Raw genomic sequence first — 20075 nt, forward strand, 5'->3', positions numbered from 1 at the left:
ACATCACAGGAATGATTGCTTTCAAAGGACACGGCCAATTATCTTCCCCGGCCTTCCCCAGTCTGAGCGTGTACTTGAATTCAAATGACCTCGTCATCGACGGGACGTTAAATCCTTATCTTCCTTTCTCTTCAGCATGCCCCTGCTGCCAGGGCTATTCAAATAAATGGTTCTGAGCACTATGGGACTTAGCTTCTGAGGTCATCAGTCCCCTAGAACTTAGAACTACTTAAACCTAACTAACCTAAGGACATCACACACATCCATGCCCGAGGCAGGATTCGAATCTGCGACCGTAGCGGTCGCGCGGTTCCAGGTGTGATATACCTTTTGCATTTCCTTTATGTTTTCGTCTTCTTTAAAGGCAAAGAGAGATGAAGCGGTAGCCCATTATAGAGCCTATGCCTACCGTCATGTATTTTTTGACTTTCAGTTGTTAAAAAACAGAGGATATTTTCTGGTACCAGTAGGAGGAAGGAGGGATTCGCGCTCAGTTAGTGAACGAGTGAGAAGCACGCCATTTTTAGCGAGTAATTTTAGACCGCCATTTTGGGGTCGCTATGAATAAGTGAGGAGTATGTATTTCATATGTACACCGTTTAGAAAAATACAGTATTGTTTTATTAACAGAAAGGTCGTGTGAGTTGTTATTTCAAATAGTACAATAATTACAAGAACTGAAGCCCACCTGTGTACTTTGGAAAATTACGAAGATCCGATAAGCTTAATGGGAACACGGTCAAGACTTCAAAGGTGAACATGGCGACCAAACGTAGCATTATAAAGAATGGTAAGCACAAATCTACAGCGGAGAAAGAAACTACTTCGCCCTGCAAAATAATATGAACTAATACGAACTTATTTCCAGGCATAGCTCAGCTTATTGTGCTTGTCATTCATGACGAAAAATTAATCTCATTAATTCAATACATTTTAAAAAGCCACGCAATTTCAACATTTTATTATCATCTATTCCATTATTTTATTATATTATACAGGGCTATTCAAAATTGTGTAACAGTAACAGATTTTACTTATAAAATTACTTATCTCAAAATGCAGGGTGTCCCAGGAGAAATGGCCAATATGAAGGTATATGACAGGGACGATCACTCGAAGCAAAAAAGCCCAGTAAACATGGGCTCTAAAGCGCATACCATGAGAGGTGTGAGCACTTTTTCATCTTCGCTACTGTAAAACACATCCTTACACTCAAGAAGTGTTCACTTCTTGTGTTTTTGACGACCACTGGTAACTTACGATGTAGGCGCAGCAGAGAAGTCTCTCAACATCTGAATATCTTGGCCATGAGTCGGTGCAGTATAGTAAAGGAAAAGTCGTTGAATGCCAAGCGTTACTGAAGGTATGTCTACAGGGTTCCATCCGTATTGAGATTATTCTGGATTTAGCAACCGAACCTTGACTAGCAGTGCTGCATGTGCAAGAGTTTACAAGTGGAGTTGTCCGACCTACAGAAAATAATCTTGCTGTCGGTGAGCGATACGATTGAAGGTAAACACAATGACTGTCCTGTTACTATTGCAGCAACGATGAATTAATTGCGAACCCGCACTGCGTACATTTTTGTCGCTGCCGCAGCGGAGACTGTTTCCTCCTGTGACAGTGTATCACAGCTTATCGGGAACATGCGTTGCGTCAGCCAGTTAGCGCCGAGGCGCACATCAGAGCAGCCTGTGTCAGTGGTTGTTGCCATGGAGGACGCGCCGGTCGCTGGCTACGAGGTAAACAGCTCTTATCATAGCGCGCATCAGCCTAGCTACTCTACTTCTCGTTAACTTAAGCACAATACCCCTTCGTTTTTACTTACACTGTTAAGGTATTCTTTTCGATAAGTCTTCAGTTCACTCCGTGCTTGACGGCAACACCGACCACCTTAAATGGCAATCGATGCTAACGTTAAACCTCTGCGAGGAATTTTTGAGAAAGTTGTGACCGTGAGATAACCTAATGGGAACAGAACAATCAGACTGGGATTCGTTTCCAAAACACTCCAGCAGATTATAATCGACAGTAAACAGGCAGGTCAGGTACAGACGATCTCCCAGCCCAAAAGCAAGTTTAATATTACGTATTAATATCGGTCGCCAGCCTAATTAGGCATTCTTGTGTGAAGCAATCTAACAGAAAAGAAAGCAGTGCCAAGGCTAACCTAATCTTCATTGACACACACACTAAACTCTTTCTTTATATCTGTTCACTCTACAACACAGACTCCTAACCTTGCACATAAATGTACTATTGACTTGGAAGTGAGACAAACATAAGGCCAATGAGATAACAAACAGTAACATATACCTCTCAACAACACGTACCTTAAATGAACTAGATGCAGCAGTTTATACAATCAGTCAACAACACACATGAAACTAATAGCAATACTAAACAGGGAAGAGCATGAAATGATTCTGACTTAAATCAGGGTCTATATACACTTGCCTCGAGCGCAACTCACGGGTAGAACGCCGCCTTCGAATCGAGTGCAGCATTTCAGCAGAAAGCAAAGCATCGGTAGGGACGCATTAGAGACGTCTGTGGAACAGTAGAGTGAACATTCATCATGCCGCGAAGGACGTTCGTGACCAGTGATCGGGTTCGCATCATGACGCTACACGTAGAAGTCTTGCAGCCAGGGGAATTTTTCGACTCGTGCACCTAGGTCAAAATGGTGTCAATCCGGACATGGAATCAGTTCCGATTGGCAGGTAGTGTTGAGGACTTACACCACACAGGCCGTCCACGTTCGACAGGTGCACAAGTTGTTCGATATGTAAGACTTTTGAGTCAAATGAACCGTGTGGTCTGAGTGCTCAAGATCTGAATTCTACGTTCGAAGAGGCTACAGGACGTCATGTATCACTTCAAACTGTTAGGAGACGAATACACGATGCAAATATACATTCCAAACGACCACGGTGAGCACCACTTTATACGCCACGCACTTCGTTACAGGTGGGTAAATCATGCAGAATGGGCACCCCAGGATTGGCGTCGCATATTGTTCGCGGACGAAACGCGGGTCTCGATATGACGTGACAATCGCAGCAACGTGTTTGGTCACAACTAGGTAACATCGAATGCCTCCAATGCCGTGTACCACTGGTGCAACGAGGTGGTGGTGGAGTGACGTTCTAGGCTTACATTACATGGGGCCACCGTACACCTATTGTGGTTCTTGAGGACAATTTCACTGCTCTTAGGTACATGGACGAGATTATGCAACCATTAGTGGGACCGAATCGTGAACATTTTGGTGACAGTTTTACCTTGATGGATGATACTCGCGTGCTCATGGTGCTGACCTTGCGACCATGTCCCTTCAGCATGCTACGACCATTAGAATGGAGTGGCCTGCCTGTTCCACGAACATGAAACCAATTAAAGAAGTGCGGTATCGTTTGAAACGAATTGTTTTTGAACGTTGACAACGACCACGTGTTTTCACAATTTTCGTAGAATCGCCATTGATGATGGAACAATTTGGACCAGAGCTGGTTTGATGATCTTATCGGTGGTATGACACGACAGATTCAAACCTGCACCCAAGCAAGGGAACGTTTCAACACGTATCAACTTTGTTCAGTACTGTCCAAAACCCTCATAGGAGACGGACTGTTTTGTCGTTATAGAACTTTTTTTGATTTGGTGATTTCAACACATAGCAAATGAATATATACGTTTGTTTTTGTTTTCTGCGCCATGAATATTGAAATAAAGGACTGATACCAAACCTTTGTTGATGTGTGTATATCAGAAAGAGTTGACTACGTACTCTGGACTGAATGGAAGAGACCGCTTTGCAGCTCGCTGCAGCAGTGTAGCATATTCCCTGCCATTGCGTGGGACATTTCTAACGCTTAAAAGAGAATGAACAAATTGATAACAATTACTTGAAACTATATCCCTTTGATGTTTGCCTAAAGAGCATCAGGGCTAAATAATACGGAGAAAGCGTCACTAAATGACATTGACACACAACTCAATCTCGGTAAAATGACCACTTGCCGCCTGTGTCACTGTCAATAGTAAGCAAAACTGCTGAAATATGATAACAATATAATAATATGATGTTCTCTTACTGATTACTGGCGCACCATGTATAACTGCTCTCTTACGCTCAAATACGTCCATTGTATGCTAGAATGACTACCTGCTGTCACTGCCAATAACAAACTTTCGGAATACTATCTCTTCGCTTGTTACATCACTAAAATAATCCACTAAGAGACTAAAGTTTTTGTTAAACCTACACGCAACTAGCCTCATTCCTGCCTTTGTCTATCAGACACGTGGACACATCTACGCTTATTTGAAACAGATACAATAGATTTAGCACGTCTTTTACTGTATGGGACTAGGGTGTACAAAACAAAATTACTTATTAACCTTTGTTAAACAATCCGTGCAACATATGTCAATCTGAATGAGGTTAGCAACATCTTCTGTCTATTGAACTACTGATTGTGTATTAATAAACGTTCGCCTTCTTTAATAAAGTCGTAAATGCATAAATTATTATGAATTATTGAATTACAGAGCTAGTTTTGTGTTAAATTAAAAATCAGAAGGGATCGGTAACATGAGGTATCTATCGTGGAACTTCGATAAATGCGTTTTTGCTAAATGCATAAGGTCCTGAACTATTGAAAATATAAGTATTTACAATACGTGTTTCGAAATTACAATATTATCTACTGCTGAAAAATCACAAAATGTGCTGTTTATTACTTCACAGTCAGGCATGTATATTTTTATGATCAACTTAAGTAACGTGACAACAATCTTTGACAGTGAGAGAAACTAAGTTGAGTTAAAACTAGAATATACACTGCTGGCCACCGTAAATGCAACACCAAGAAAGACAAGAGGTAGCACAACAAAATTTATTTTGTAGATAACATGTTGACCAAGTATCAAATGATTACGTTTACAGACATCTGTGACATGTGGTTCCTGCCAGAATCAGTAGCCAGAGTAGCCGCCATTGTTGGAGATCACTGCTGCCACACGTCTCGGCATTGAGTCAAAGAGACGTTGGATGTGTTCCTGGGGTACAGCAGGCCAAGCAGCTTCCACACGTTGCCAAAGATCATCTGGTGTGGCAGCTGGGGATGTAATCTGGGTCACTCGTTGAGCAACCATGGACCACTTGTTTTCTATCGGCGAAAGATCCGGAGAGCAAGCCGGCCAGGGAAGCAATTCAATCTGGTTATTGACGAAGAACCTTTGGACAATGCGTGCCACGTGTGGTCGCGCATTATCCCGTTGAAATATGGCTGTGGCCGAGCCCTGAAGGTGAGGAAGGACAACTGGCTCCAGCACCTCGGATATGTAGTGCCGACTATTTAAAGTACCGGCAATGTGTACTAGAGGCGTGCGAGAGTAATATCCAATACCGCCCCATACCATAATACCCGGTGCAAGACCAGTGTGGCGGTGCATAATGCAGCTGTCCAGCATCCTCTCTCCACGGTGTCTCCACACTCAAATCCAACCATCGTGGTGCTGCAGACAGAAGCGTGCCTCGTCAATAAAGACAACGTCATTCCATTCTGCCGTCCACATCCGTCTGTCATCACACCTTTGGCGACGGAGACGTCTATGGTTCTGCGTCAATGTTAGACAAAGCAATGGACGTCTTGCGGACAAACCACTCTGCTGTAAATGGCATCGAATGGTATGCGCAGACACTGGATGATGCGTTACAGACGCAATATGCTGTGCTGTGGTTCGGGATGTCACTGAGCGATCCGTCACTGCCATGCGCACAATTTGCCTATCAGCACGTGCAGTGGTGCGTGGTGCACCGAGGTGAATGCGATCGACCACGTCGGTCCGTCGTACCCTCCTGCATCCAACGGTCACATATCCGCATTACAGTTGTTTGGTTTCGTCCAACACGACTAGCGATTTCTCTGCATGATAATCCACAATCTCGGTAAGCCACTATCCTTCCTCTGTCGAACTCGGATACTTGATGAATAGATGTTCACTGTTGTCTACGAGGCATAACTGATCGCCTTGTGAAACAACCACAAGGTAAACACACATGCCGAACGAACACTCGTCGAAATCGCCAAGCCTTAAATGGCGCTATGAGGTGGCGCCACAGGCGCGCGTGATGTGCGTCTGTGCTGAAATTCTAATCAGTTGCATATCTCATCGCTGCAAACTCATGGTGTAAATTTCACTTGATTCGGATGCTTCCTTCAGGGTGTTGCATTTACGGTGGCCAGCAGTGTAGTTACCCTAACTATAGCCCGCCTGACTAGCCGCGTGGTCCAACGGGCTGCTTCCCGACCGGGAAGGCGCGCCGGTCCCCGGCACGAATCCGGGATGCGGTAGATGCCAGAGCACTACAAGAAGGAGACTGATACGATCGGAGGAAATGGAAACGCGCCAGCCGTAGAATACTAGCAAGATGGTGATGGTGAGAAAGGATATGGGAGTAGGTTGTATCGGTGTTGGAACATGGACACTACTCCATGCAGATAACAATGAACGCCCACAGTGCAATCTATTTTAGTAGTCTAGCATCAATACTCATTTTTCAGATAATGTGCATTTTGGTCCTCTCTTCAAATAAATTAACAATAGAAAATCTGTTCACAGTTTACTCTTTCGAATACCAAATAATCGTAACAGTCACTACAGTAGCAACACCGTTCGTATTACCACTATAGTTCAGACTCTCCTCAACTAAAGCTGCTCAGTTCACTGTCTCGCGTTTTGTGACGACGACTGTTGGATATTCCTGTGTATTCGATGTCTCAATAACTTTCTGAACTTTTGCCTCATACCTCTCATTGTCTCCTGCATCTTCTTTTCGTGGATTCTTCCACTCCTGCGAATCCTCTTCTTTGTTGAAAATATCAGAGTCGTGTTTCTTCTAGAATCTTCTTGTTTTACTATGTACTAGAATGTTGCTACGACAGTTTTCTGGAAACTTCTGGATTCCACTCGTTTCTACGCATTCAGACTGCTTCCTCCGGCTCTCTACTCCAATTCTCTCCTCCACATACAACCTTCTGACTTTCACTACAAAAAAACATGCCTCTCTTTCCACGAAATCACCACTCGTTTCAACGATTAAGCGGCACAACCTTGTTCGCAGTCCGTACAATATTGAGTCCTTGCACTGAGTATATTCTTTCATTTGTCTTTTGCTCGTTAGCAAAAATTTTCACAGGTAAAACTATTCCTACTAGACCAAAGTGTATACTTTATTTATAATTGAACATACACACATCAGAAAAAGTTTTTCGTCACCTCGGTTCCCAGAACTCCTGAAAATAGACGTCGACTGTGGGTATTGTATCACAGACACAGTCCCTTTGACTTCAGAGATGTCACTAAACCCGCCCAAAGATGTAAACACCCATGCATGAGCAGCGCCTATTAGGGAGGGAACCCGACAGCCTGTCAGTTCCAGTCATTCCACCAGGAAGGAGGTACACGGCTCGCGTTGTCTGTACTTCAATCATGGCTAGACGGTCAATACCGCGGTTCAATCGCGTCTGCACTGTTACTTTGTGCCAGGAATGGCTCTCAACAAGGGAAGTGTTCAGGTGTCTCGGAGTGAACCAAAGCGATGTTGTTCGGACATGGAGGAGATACAGAGAGACAGGAAGTGTCGATGACATGCCTCGCTCAGGCCGCCCAAGGGCTACTACTGCAGTGGATAACCGCTACCTACGGATTATGGCTCGGAGGAACCCTGACCGCAACGCCACCACGTTGAATAATGCTTTTCGTGCAGCCACAGGACGTCGTGTTACGACTCAACCTGTGCGTAATAGAACGCATGATGCTCAACTTCACTCCCGACGTCCATGGCGAGGTCCATTTTTCAAATCGCGACACCATGCAGCGCGGTACAGACGGGCCCAAGAACATGCCGAATGGACCGCTCAGGATCGGCATCACGTTCTCTTCACCGATGAGTGTCGCATATACCTTCAACTAGACAATCGTCGGAGACTTGTTTGGAGGCAACCTGGTCTGTCTGAACGCCTTAGACACACTGTCCAGCAAGGGCAGCAAGGTGGAGGTTCCCTGATGTTTTGGGGTGGCATTATGTGGGGCCGACATACGCCGCTGGTGGCCATGGAAGGTGCCGTAACGGCTTTACTATACGTAAATGTCATTTACCGACCGATGGTACAACCATATCGGCAACATATTGGCAAGGCATTCGTCTTCATGGCAAACAATTCGCGCCCCCATCGCGCACATCTCGTGAATGACTTCCTTCCGGTTAACGACATCGCTCGACTATAGTGACCAGCATGTCCTCGAGATATGAATCCTATCGAACATGCCTGGGATAGATATAAAAGGGCTGTTTATGGACGAAGTGACCCACCAACCACTCTGAGGGATCTACGCCGAATCGTCGTTGAGGAGTGGGACAATCTGGACCAACAGTGCCTAGATGAACTTGTGGATAGTATACCACGACGAATACAGGCATGCGTCAATGCAAGAGGACGTGCTACTGGGTATTAGAGGTACCGGCGTGTACGGAAATGTGGACCACCACCTCTGAAGCTCTCGCTCTATGGTGGTACAACATGCAATGTGTGGTTTTCATGAGCAATAAAAAGGGTGGAAATGATGCTTATGTTGATCTATATTCCAATTTTCTGGCAGGTTCCGGAACTCTCGGAACCGAGGTGATGCAAAACTTTTTTTGATGTGTGTAGTTAAAGTTACATGACACATTAAAACAAGTTTATGGAATACATTAAATTAATTTACACTGAAATACGAAAAAAGTAAAAAAAATGTACAAAATATTTACAGTTATCTTGAGTTCGTATATAATCATTGAACAAATCACCATGTTGTCTTGTGTCTGAGAAAGTATCGGTCATCACACTCAGAGGAAAAGTCAGTACAGTAGCAGAGTTCTCATGTATTCGATTGCTTAGGTCCTATCGTTTCTTAATGCGACCGATAGTTGGTGTTCATTCTCTTCACCAAGCATATCACTGTCAGGTTCCGACTTCGTATCTGTGTTTTGCTGGACAGTTAAGAAGAGATCTATATAATACGTATTTGAAGACTTTCTCAGTCTGCGCGTTTCAGCCTTCAGAGTAATTACGGTATTTCTGCTGACATGGGAGTATCTCTGTCACTTAAAATACTACCGTATTAGCATCAAACTTAAATGATGTGTAAATTTTACTGACGGAGCAGGCAGAATATGAGATTGTGTCTTGTATCTTAGTTTCTATCGAGAAATATACTACAAATAGAATAAGTGCGTGCATGGCAGAGGGTAACTTTCCTTGTACCGTATACTGACGTTTCATTTTCATTTTGTTTACGGATGGAGGACTTCAACAATTACGAGTTAGATGTTAATGTACTAGATTTTATTAATGCGTAATAAATTTCGCAATTCATATTTGATTCTTATGTGTGGGGCTGAGTCTTTTAAGTTTATATAGGTGCGTAAATTATGTACTCTTGGGAAAACAAATAAATCGATTGCTACAGATTTGAGTTTGGAAAACAGTGAGATAAAATGTCCTGATTAGAAGGAAACGCCATTGAACAGGCTATTAACAGAAGTTAATAAGAAGACGGCGCTGCTTAAGAAAACTAATTGAACAACTAATTTAACATTGCAGCATACTAAAAAACACTTTGAAAAGATAAATTGTACGCAAAAGTCTGATAGTACACCCAAAACATCAATATACCAGTCAGTGGGATGATTTGTGGCAAATAAAAAAAAGAGAAATTTCACGAAACAGAGGATTCTTGTACATATAAAGAGGCGTCATCGTCAGTGGATAGTGATTATCTATCACAAAATCATAGCTGTTTCAGGACCTAGGCGTGCATAAACTTTATAGTTATTTACCTTCTGCTTAGTAGCACTTACCAAACTTAATTTTATACTTTCTCATCTTCTTTTCTTTTCGGCTGTCTTTTGACCACGTTAATTCGGATATCCTTCCTTTCTTATTCTCTTTGCACTCGACCAGTATGTTTTTGATTCTAATTATTTGCAGCCTTCTTCACTACTTTGCCCATGATGTTTTCGTTGTGGGTCCAATTTTCTTCTGGAAACCTATGGGAGCCTCGAGTTTTAATTTTAAAGTTACATTCTCTGTTTCCTGCGTTCCCATTTTTTTCCAGTTACATCTGATTTGTCTGTCTCCACGGTTCTAGTCTACCGATATGTTGGAAGAATATAAGCTTTTTACCTGATGATGTTCGATGTTCTTTCTTTCTGTACATACAGTTTTTGGTTCGCTCGTCTTCTGTATGAAGCGTCTACCGTTCTTTAAACCTTAAAATCGCCTTCGAAATCTTTCATTCTTTAAGTTATAGCCCTATATGTGACCCTGTTCTTGAAAGGTTCAGTGTTTCTGTTGCATACAAGCCTTCAGATTCGGTCGTAGACTAGTAACATCTAATTTTCAATACTTTTCAGATTCTTTTTGGTGTGGAATACGTGATGATTTTGTAGGCTGATTCAATCTTGTTGATTTGTGCTCCTTTTTCTGTAGGACCCGTTTCTATTCATTCTCTTAGCTATACAGATTTCTCCACCATTTCAATCATTGCTCCTCCTAATGTCGTCTATTTAAAGCTGCTCGATATTCGGGAAATGTTTGTCTTCTTGGCGGTATCCTGCTTAAGCTACCTGACTCCGAAGATGGGTGCTCTGAACAATCACCTTTACTAAGGATTTCGACAAGATTACTTTCATCTGTAAAGGCGGGGAGCAGCCGATATGTATTCCTTTCCTCTCACACACGATTCGTGTTCTACTAAATCCTTTCATTTTTGATCGTCATTCAATAATCTCCTTACCAACGGCACAGTTTAAGAGGGAAAGTCCACCATCCTTACTGACTATAGTTTTGATCTTGTAGAACTTTGATAGGATTCCTCTTAACTTGACCTTGGACGTCACGTTGTTATTGTCATGCATGCACATTACTGTATTCGAAAAAAGTATGTCATCTGCGTCCTGTTTCAAAGATGCGTATTTTACGCTATCGCTTCGGGTTCTGCTAGCACATCTTCAGGCGTCATTCCTTAATTTAAATAGCTTTGTTGATTCTTGAATGAATCCAATACAAAGGAAGGAAGGAATGAATGGAGATTTTTTGAGACGGAGCACGAGGTCGGATTACGAAAGGTTGGAGAAGGAAATCGGCTGTGCCATTTTCAAAGGAACCATCCGTGCACTTGACTGGATCGGTTAAGCGAAATCACGGGAAACTTAAATGTGAATGGCAGGACGCGAATCTGAACCGTCCGTCTTCTCGAATGCGATTCCGACGTGATAACCACCGTTCCACCTCGCTCGATGAATCGATCTTAAAGAAGGGCCTCCTCTCCTCCAAACACAATACAGAAACGGTTTTAGCATTTGCAACTGTAATATCGAATAGTACCAAGCTTAACACTTCACTTTGCTTACGGAACACACATTTGAGCCGGCCGGAGTGGCCGTGCGGTTCTAGGCGCGTCAGTTTGGAACCGCGCAACAGCTACGGTCGCAGGTTCGAATCCTGCCTCGGGCATGGATGTGTGTGATGTCCTTAGGTTAGTTAGGTTTAAGTAGTTCTAAGTTCTAGGGGACTGATGACCTCAGATGTTAAGTCCCATAGTGCTCAGAGCCATTTGAACCATTTTGAACCATACATTTGAGAAATCTCATCCCGATATCTTAAACCACTTGTGTAACGTGAGAGGAGTCCTCCTTATTCACTCTGTAGTGTTTGGCGAAGGGTATCTCTTACAGGAGTAAGTGCTCCTATTGTAGTTCCACTACAGAGCGAAGTGGCACAGTGGTTAAGGTTCGCATTCAGAAGGACGGCGGTTCAGATTTCCTCCTGGGCATCAAGCTTTTGGTTTTTCGTAGCTTTCTTTGACTTCTTAAGTCAAATGGCAGGATAGTTCCTTCGAAAAAGAAAAGAGTAACTTCCTTCCACACTAAGCACTTAGTCATCGACCGGAAGTAAAATCCTAATCTTCCTTCCATAGCTACGTATATTGATAGTGAGGAAATTTTTAGATATTTTCTGTAATATGTCGTTGTCAATCAGAAGTAAAATCTTTCTTGATGAAAAATCACAACATAGCCGTTATCTTTATATCATGGGCTTTGGTCAAGATTTGCAGTTCAAAAGCTGGAGCACTAATCAGTTTTCATCCCTCTCTTAAAAGCTTATCATTTTTTTATGTATCTTGTTGCGTGGCTCTAAACTGTCTGTGTTAAGTCTTCTCTAAAATGTTTTTTGACTGTACAGCAGTAAGGAGAGAGAAAACTATAAAGATGAGACAAATTGCGTTACACATAACAAAATGTTGCGATTAAACTGAAGTTTATGCGCAGAGAATTATTTACTGTTATAAGCTGTGAACAGTAGGATAAATAAGCGCGAACAAATGCCGTGTAACTGCAGAAGAGATATAAGTATGGTAACACTACGCTATTTACCAAATGAAAATACGATACAATCACGATAAAATAACTGAAAAGAAAATGATTTTATAACATGGGAGAGACAGGTAAGTAAATCTTTTTCTGTAGCGCTTCTGAAGTGACAACTGAAAATTTGAACCAGGACAGAACTGTTCTAAAGATGAATTTGGTAAGTAGATTTTGATTTACATACTTTTACTGGATAACCCATTCATCTGTTATATTGGTAGAATTTAATTCGAATGATCAGTTTCGAACTTCTGTAATTTCATCTCGAGACGAGCTATGGCAGTCCAGTTCAACTGAAACACTGAGATACACAAAGTGAAATAAAACGTAATCACATCGAATATCAGTAACGTTACTTTGAGCACAAATATGCCAATTGTTATATGCACCAAATATGAAGGCCAAAGATACAATAACATACCTAGGCGGGCATGAGACTTAAATTACTGTATTTTTGGCCTTAATATTGGGCGCACTATCATATTTCCTGCGGACACTAACACTACTGATTTTCGATGTGGTTACGTTTTGGATCATTTTTTGTACTTCAGTGTTTCTACCTCAAAAACCGAAACCAGACAAGAGAGCGATGTTGGACGCTGGGGTGTGGAGCGAAATCAACATTGTAACTCAGCCCAAAGGTGTTTCAATGGGTTCGAATCGGGACTCTGGGCAGGTCATTCAACTTCAGGGATGTTATTTTCTATAAACCGTTGCCACAGAGATGCTGCTTTACGACTGGGTGCTTTGTGCAAACATTGTACAAACCACCGTTGTCTCCGGACTGTTCTTCTACGGTACGCAATACGCAATGGTGTAAACTGCGTTCTTGTTCTTTCGCATTTAATGTCCTCTTAAGCTCAATAAAGGGGGGCACATCCTAAACACGAATAACACCTCCATACTGTGTAACACCACCTCCTCCGTACTGTATTGTCGGCAATACATACTGTAGCTGCGAACGTTCCCCGAGCATCTGTCAGTTCTTGCCCTTCCGTCGGGTTACCATATCGCATTCATCACTCAGAATTACTCGGTCTCAACTATGCAGTGTCGAGGAACGCTAAAGCGTGGTGGTTTATGAGGAGATACAGTAGAAACGCTACTGTCGCTACTGCTGATGGGGATGATTCTCTGAAGGCGAGTCGAAGTCCAAACCACAGACTTTTTTGGTTCTGACACTAACTCAGTTGCAGATATTTCGACAATCGCTGAAAGGTGACGTGTAGGTCTGGCGTGGAAATGTGAGGCGTGCACGATACAATGCAATGAAACACTCCGGCGGCAGACTCCACGTGGAGTAACCGTTCCTTTTTTTGACTAAGCGAAGCACTGAGAGCTGCAAGCAACGAATTATTAAACGGATCAGATATTAAACATAGACAACGAGAAGATTATGGTATACTAGTAATTAACTGCCGAAGTATTCGCACAAATGATTCAAATCTCACCTCTCCGCGACCAAGCAGGAGTCTCCACATGGGAACTGCGAGTTTTACTTTTTATGTTTCACTCTGTAAAGGAGTGTGCGCTTCTTGAAACGTCCTGCCAGATTAAAACTGCGCACCGAGCCGGAAATCGAGGTAGCGGCAGAATTAGAAGCGTGGCGGCGGCCCAAGTGTTATGTCCGGGCAACACAACTTATACAAGCATTGTCTGCGAAAGGCAAGTTTCTGCATTCTAATCTCAGTCCGGCTGTCCGGCACAGACTTTTAAGCTGTTGGGAAGTTTCATAATGAAAGGTTATTGAAACGTTACACCGTTCTATCATACACTACTGTCCATTAAAATTGCTACACCAAGAAGAAACGCAAATGATAAACGGGTATTCATTGGACAAATATATTATACTAGAACTGACATGTGATTACATTTTCACGCAATTTGGGAGCATAGATCCTGAGAAATCAGTACCCAGAACAACCACCTCTGGACGTAATATCGGCCTTGATACGCCTGGGCATTGAGTCAAACAGAGCTTGGATGGCGTGTACTGGTACAGCTGCCCATGCAGCTTCAACACGATACCACAGTTCATCAAGAGTAGTGACTGGCGTATTGTGACGAGCCAGTTGCTCGGCCACCATTGACCAGACGTTTTCAATTGGTGAGAGATCTGGAGATGTTCTGGCCAGGGCAGCAGTCGAACATTTTCTGTATCCAGAGAGGCCCGTACAGGACCTGCAACATGCGGTAGTGCATTATCCTGCTGAAATGTAGGGTTTCGCAGGGATGGAATGAAGGGTAGAGCCACGGGTCGTATCACATCTGAAATGTAGAGTCCACTGTTCAAAGTCAATGCGAACAAGAGGTGACCGAGACGTGTAACCAATGGCACTCCATACCATCACGCCGGGTGATACGCCAGTATGACGACGACGAGTACACGCTTCCAATGTGCGTTCACCGCGATGTCGCCAGACACGGATGCGACCATCATGATGCTGTAAACGGAACCTGGATTCATCCGCAAAAATGACGTTCGTGCACACAGGTTCGTTGTTGTGTACACCATCGCAGGCGCTCCTGTCTGTGATGCAGTGGCAAGGGTAACCGCAGCCTTGGTCTTCGAGCTGATAGTCCATGCTGCTGCAAACATTGTCGAACTGTTCGTGCAGATGGTTGTTGTCTTGAAAACGGCCACATCTGTTGACTCAGGGATCGAGACGTTGCTGCACGATCCGTTACAGCCATGCGGATAAGATGCCTGTCATCTCGACTACGAGGCCGTTGGGATCCAGCACGGCGTTCCGTATTACCCTCCTGTACCCACCGATTCCATATTCTGCAAACAGTCATCGGATCTCGACCAACGGGAGCAGCAATGTCGCGATACGATAAACCGCAATCGCGATAGGCTACAATCCGACCTTTATCAAAGTCGGAAACGTGGTGGTACGCATTTCTCCTCCTTACACGAGGCATCACAACAGCGTTTCACCAGGCATCGCCGGTCACCTGCTGTTTGTGTATGAGAAATCGGTTGGAAACTTCCCTCATGTCAGTACGTTGTTGGTGTCGCCACCGGCGCCAAAGTTGTGTGAATGCTCTGAAAAGCTAATCATTTGCATATCACAGCATCTTCTTCCTGTCGGTTAATTTTCGCGTCAGTAGCACGTCATCTTCGTGGTGTAGCAATTTTAATGGCCATTAGTGTATGGGTCATTTTATTTTTGTTAGCAATTCGCAACTCCCTTTCTCCCTTCATCTAATGTTTTGGACCTAAAAGCAAGGCCATAAGAAACAACAAGCTTAAATAACAAAATGAAGGTGACTGCTTAATTAATTTTCTAATTCTCGTACAATACCCAAATCATTCAAGAACGGCGTTGGAAGCGATGGTGAGAGACACAACTGTTTATAGAGTCAAAAATGTGTATCGTCAGATTTCGGAGGAGAGTTTAAAGGAACCAACGAACAAAAATTAGAAGACATCGAACATTCTCGTGAACCGAAGCGTACTGCTAAAGATTGCGTTTTACTGTCTCGTTGTTTGAATTGTTATCAGTAAATAAATGAATGCTAAGTGGAACGGAAGGTATCTGGATATGTCAGAAGCGGCTCGATAACAACACGTGAGAGGCTGTTGTGCTACTGTTGATAACACCTTGATAGCGATGCGGGCAAATTTTCAGAAGGACGCTTAATGCATATCGGACAGGCAGATTAAATTTCTCCGCACTAACAGACTCAAGTACGACTGATAATCGACGTTGCTACCAGCAACTCATTTCAAACAAATCAGTCTTAGCATATTTCAAATACAAGATATCTGTGAGACGCATTTTTAATTTTCCTAGTATTGTTCAAAATATTACACATACACTACTGGTGTTTTAAACATACACTTTTGGCATTAAAAGCAAATGTTGCTGCAAAATATTACTGAATAGATTATTAGATAACTGTTAATAACTGCTAGTTTGACGGTTCACATACAAGAGAATTATTTTATACAGACTGAAGAAAGTAAAACTTATCCGAAAAATACTGTCAGTAAAACTGATGCAGGACAGACTACTGCAGATGAACATCACAGAAGATACTGAAAACGGCTGTCGTTCACATCCACGCAGCGCTGTGCTCAAACTTTGAGGCATGCATAGCAGCTCTCCGTGACGGATAGCAGCAACAACGTCTTCAGTGTTCTGCTGTAGCTCTTTCTGTGTGTGTGGATTATTTGACTTCACCTCAACCTTTAATTTGCCCCGCAGGTAAAAATCGTAAGGAGAGATATAACGCAGTCGGGGCAGCGAGAGGATTGCATTCTCTTTGGTGATTTGCTCTCTCCTCAACAAGCACGTCATTCATACGCGACGAAGTTGTCAAGGCGCTGTGTGCTGTTTCTCCGTCAAGTTGAAAATATACAGTCATTCAGCTTCTGTGAATTGATTCACATGTAGAATAAACAGCTCATGGACATACCGATTACCGTTAAGAGTTTGGTGAAGAATCGCGTTACGATGCAGACAGCAGACATTACTCAGCAAACGCCAATCTTGAAATTATGCAACAGCTCTTCAAAGGCCTGACAGGAATTTTATGATGTATAATAACGCATGTTCTATGAATTCACTTACCGTGACAGAGTAAACCAAGTCTCATCTGAAATGTAATGACACGGTGAATTAATCGGAAATAGGGTAGCTGTTGGCATAATGGTGCAGTTTGAGTTGTTGACAGCTTTCCCATGACGTCATCAATAACGTCATCAGGCAACTTTACCATATTTCCCCCTACTCCCCTCCGCTTTGACACCATAACTCAGTTTTAGTGTATAGAATTGTGGAAAATTTAAAAATTTGTAGGAAATTTAAACTAACCCATTTGCGCTGCAAGGTTTTGCCCCACCACTCTCATGCCATAGTTAACTAGTGCTAACAGCCTAGCTGTCCTAAATAAAAACTGGTGGGAAATTCAAAAATCCAAGATAAGTCATTTGTCCTGCTCGTGGGAAATCCAAGATGCTGGAAGTAGACCACCTGTGCTAAGACGTCTGACCTAAGGATACTGGTTCAGCCTGCATGGTAGCCAGATTTCCCGGGGTTTTCCCTGTCCCTCTGACATCAGAATTCAAGCTGCCGGACCCAGGGATACTAGTACAGCTTGTATGGTTGCCACATCATTTGTACTAGAGATGGAGGAGCTAGTACTGGTGCAGCCTACGTGGTTGCAAGATTTCATGTCGTAAGTTTCGAATCATGTTCTAAGTTTAGAATGATAGGAAACTGAAAAAAAATATCCATTTGCCCCGAACGTTAAAACGCAGTTTACACGTTTAAATAATTTCTGCTATGTCAGTTACCCCAAGTTTAAAATGGTGTGCTGCTTGAACATTTGTGGCAGAATTGGATGGGAATGTTTAAGTCTTTATTTAAGCAAATGCAATGTCACCACGTCCACCCTTGCGCCCACCTGCATCTGCTCCCCAAGTCCCACATTGCGCCCTTCGTGCCGATTCCGCTAGCAGGTAGAGGGCCTGGCAGGAAAGGACCATGCAGCCTTGCCTGCCACAAAGCTCGCGGATGTCGCCCCACCGTCGGCTGGTGACTCCTCCATGCGGAGGGTCGCTACAAGAAAATGCGTACTGCTGACTCGAGTACATAATGCAAAGTGCAGATCACTCACACCTGCTCTGGGCTAAAACTTGCGGGAAACAATCCAAGACAGTAGTTTCGACTTCCATCACTAGTATATTGTTCGTGGTAGTGCTGTAGCCACCTCCTCAACCCAACTGATATCACAGCCCACGTGATCGAAGTAAAAATGGCGGAGGCATTTGAGTATGCAAGAATCACATTTATGCTTTAATCCGTATTTAAAAAATGGCGAGAGATGCAAAATTGTACTAAATTTAAAATTATGTCAGTTGTACAAAATCCCACACTAATATCCAACAGAGAACACAAAAATCACAGAGGCATATTCATCCTCTAATGAGAACCTGTGCTACAGAGGGTTCTGGTGCTTTGCTTTTTAAATTTAAAATTCACCGAAAAAAAGTAATGTGTGAGCTGGGCGGCAGCTATCAAGCAAGCAGTATACTTGTATACCTTGTACGTAGCCAACGCGAGTTCCGTGAAAAACACGTGAATCTTGTATGCACCTGCCATGTATCCACCACAGTGAGAGCAAAACTCATTTAAACGAAGCGATCGGATGAATTGTAACTGAAAAAAACGCGACAAATACATACGGCGAAAAGAATGTTATGAGAGTAATGATCTTTAACGTTGTCGTGTCCAGCATTTCAAGATGGAAAAATATCAGCAGCAGAGGACACAGGAGTACTAACACTCCATGCTATATGGATGCTTAACGGTGACGCCACAAGCCAGATAACCGAATTCAGACAAGAGCACACCTCCTGCATAGCGAAAGCATGTGTGACTGCAGGTGAGAGGTCCTGCACGGTTGGATGACATGCACGCTCCGGTGGCTAACGTGTAGGGGTAGCAGTGGCCTGTGACGTCACGAAAGGAGTCTAACGCTTCTGATTTATGAGGGATTTTCATGCTCACAAGCGATTGGTGTGGAGTGGAACTTCTTGTTGACATCAAGATGTATCAAACTTCCTGGCAGATTAAAACTGTGTGCCCGACCGAGTTCGAGTCTCGGTCGGGCACACAGTTTTAATCTGCCAGGAAGTTTCATATCAGCGCACACTCCGCTGCAGAGTGAAAATCTCATTCTGGATCAAGATGTATCTTTCCTAAATATACACGGGTTCTTCTGCATACATACAATGGCGATTCTGCAACACACTGGTAGGTTTCCGGAGGTATGTGGCACCAATTGTTTACAAAATTTCTGTCAAGATCTTGTTCAGCAGTTTCGAAGTTCTTAATCATTCCGACAGAATGCGCAGTAATCTTGAATTGTTGGATAATGCGTCGTCAGTGATATGTGATTCTTGGAGAGCAACATAGATACCAGAAGAGGAGGAAACTTTAGTCAGATGAGACTCCAGTGCAGTAGTCCCATAGGGAAAACGTGCTCAGAAATTTTCATAAAGACAGGTGTTCATTGTGGTGCATTCAGTAACGTAGTAGTAGATTTAAAATACATTCAACTAGCTGTAATAGTAGTAATAGCAGCAGTAGTAGCTTCATACCACAGACTGGAGTAGATTCCCAGCTAGCTGTACTGCAACGACCACACAATTTTTGATAGATGTAAGAATTATTCTTTAACTAACACAGATTTTTTCCCGTTGGTAGGTCTTGGCACAACAAAAATTTATCATTACTCATATCCGATGAGACCCCTAGGTGGGTAGTATAGTTAGTGGCACAAGTGAAGGGAGCAATGTAGCATATGCTCTTAGTGATCAAACTGTAATACACTTCAATAGTATCAATACTTTCCCATTCAGAATCTTGTCCACTATTAATACATGAAACATCAAAAAATGGTTCAAATGGCTCTGAGCACTATGGGACTTAACTTCTCAGGTCATCAGTCCCCTAGAACTTAGAACTACTTAAACCTAACTAACCTAAGGACATCACAGACACATCCATGCCCGAGGCAGGATTCGAACCTGTGAACGTAGCGGTCGTGGGGTGCCAGACTGAAGCGCCTAGAACCT

At 43.1% G+C, this 20075-nt stretch overlaps 1 protein-coding gene across 1 annotated transcript in view; it reads left to right on the forward strand.

Moving 5' to 3' along the window:
- Window positions 1-1686: 1686 nt before the first annotated feature.
- The window catches only part of LOC126412605 (D-aspartate oxidase), an 85188-nt gene continuing 66799 nt past the window's right edge, over window positions 1687-20075 (forward strand). Inside the window, exon 1 of the mRNA XM_050082272.1 lies at window positions 1687-1742. Within this exon, the coding sequence (XP_049938229.1) occupies window positions 1713-1742 (30 nt within the window). The 5' untranslated portion in view covers window positions 1687-1712. The remainder of the gene's footprint in view (window positions 1743-20075) is intronic.

This window comes from Schistocerca serialis, chromosome 7 (genome assembly GCF_023864345.2).
Source record: "Schistocerca serialis cubense isolate TAMUIC-IGC-003099 chromosome 7, iqSchSeri2.2, whole genome shotgun sequence".
In the NCBI taxonomy this organism is placed as follows: Eukaryota; Metazoa; Arthropoda; class Insecta; order Orthoptera; family Acrididae; genus Schistocerca; species Schistocerca serialis.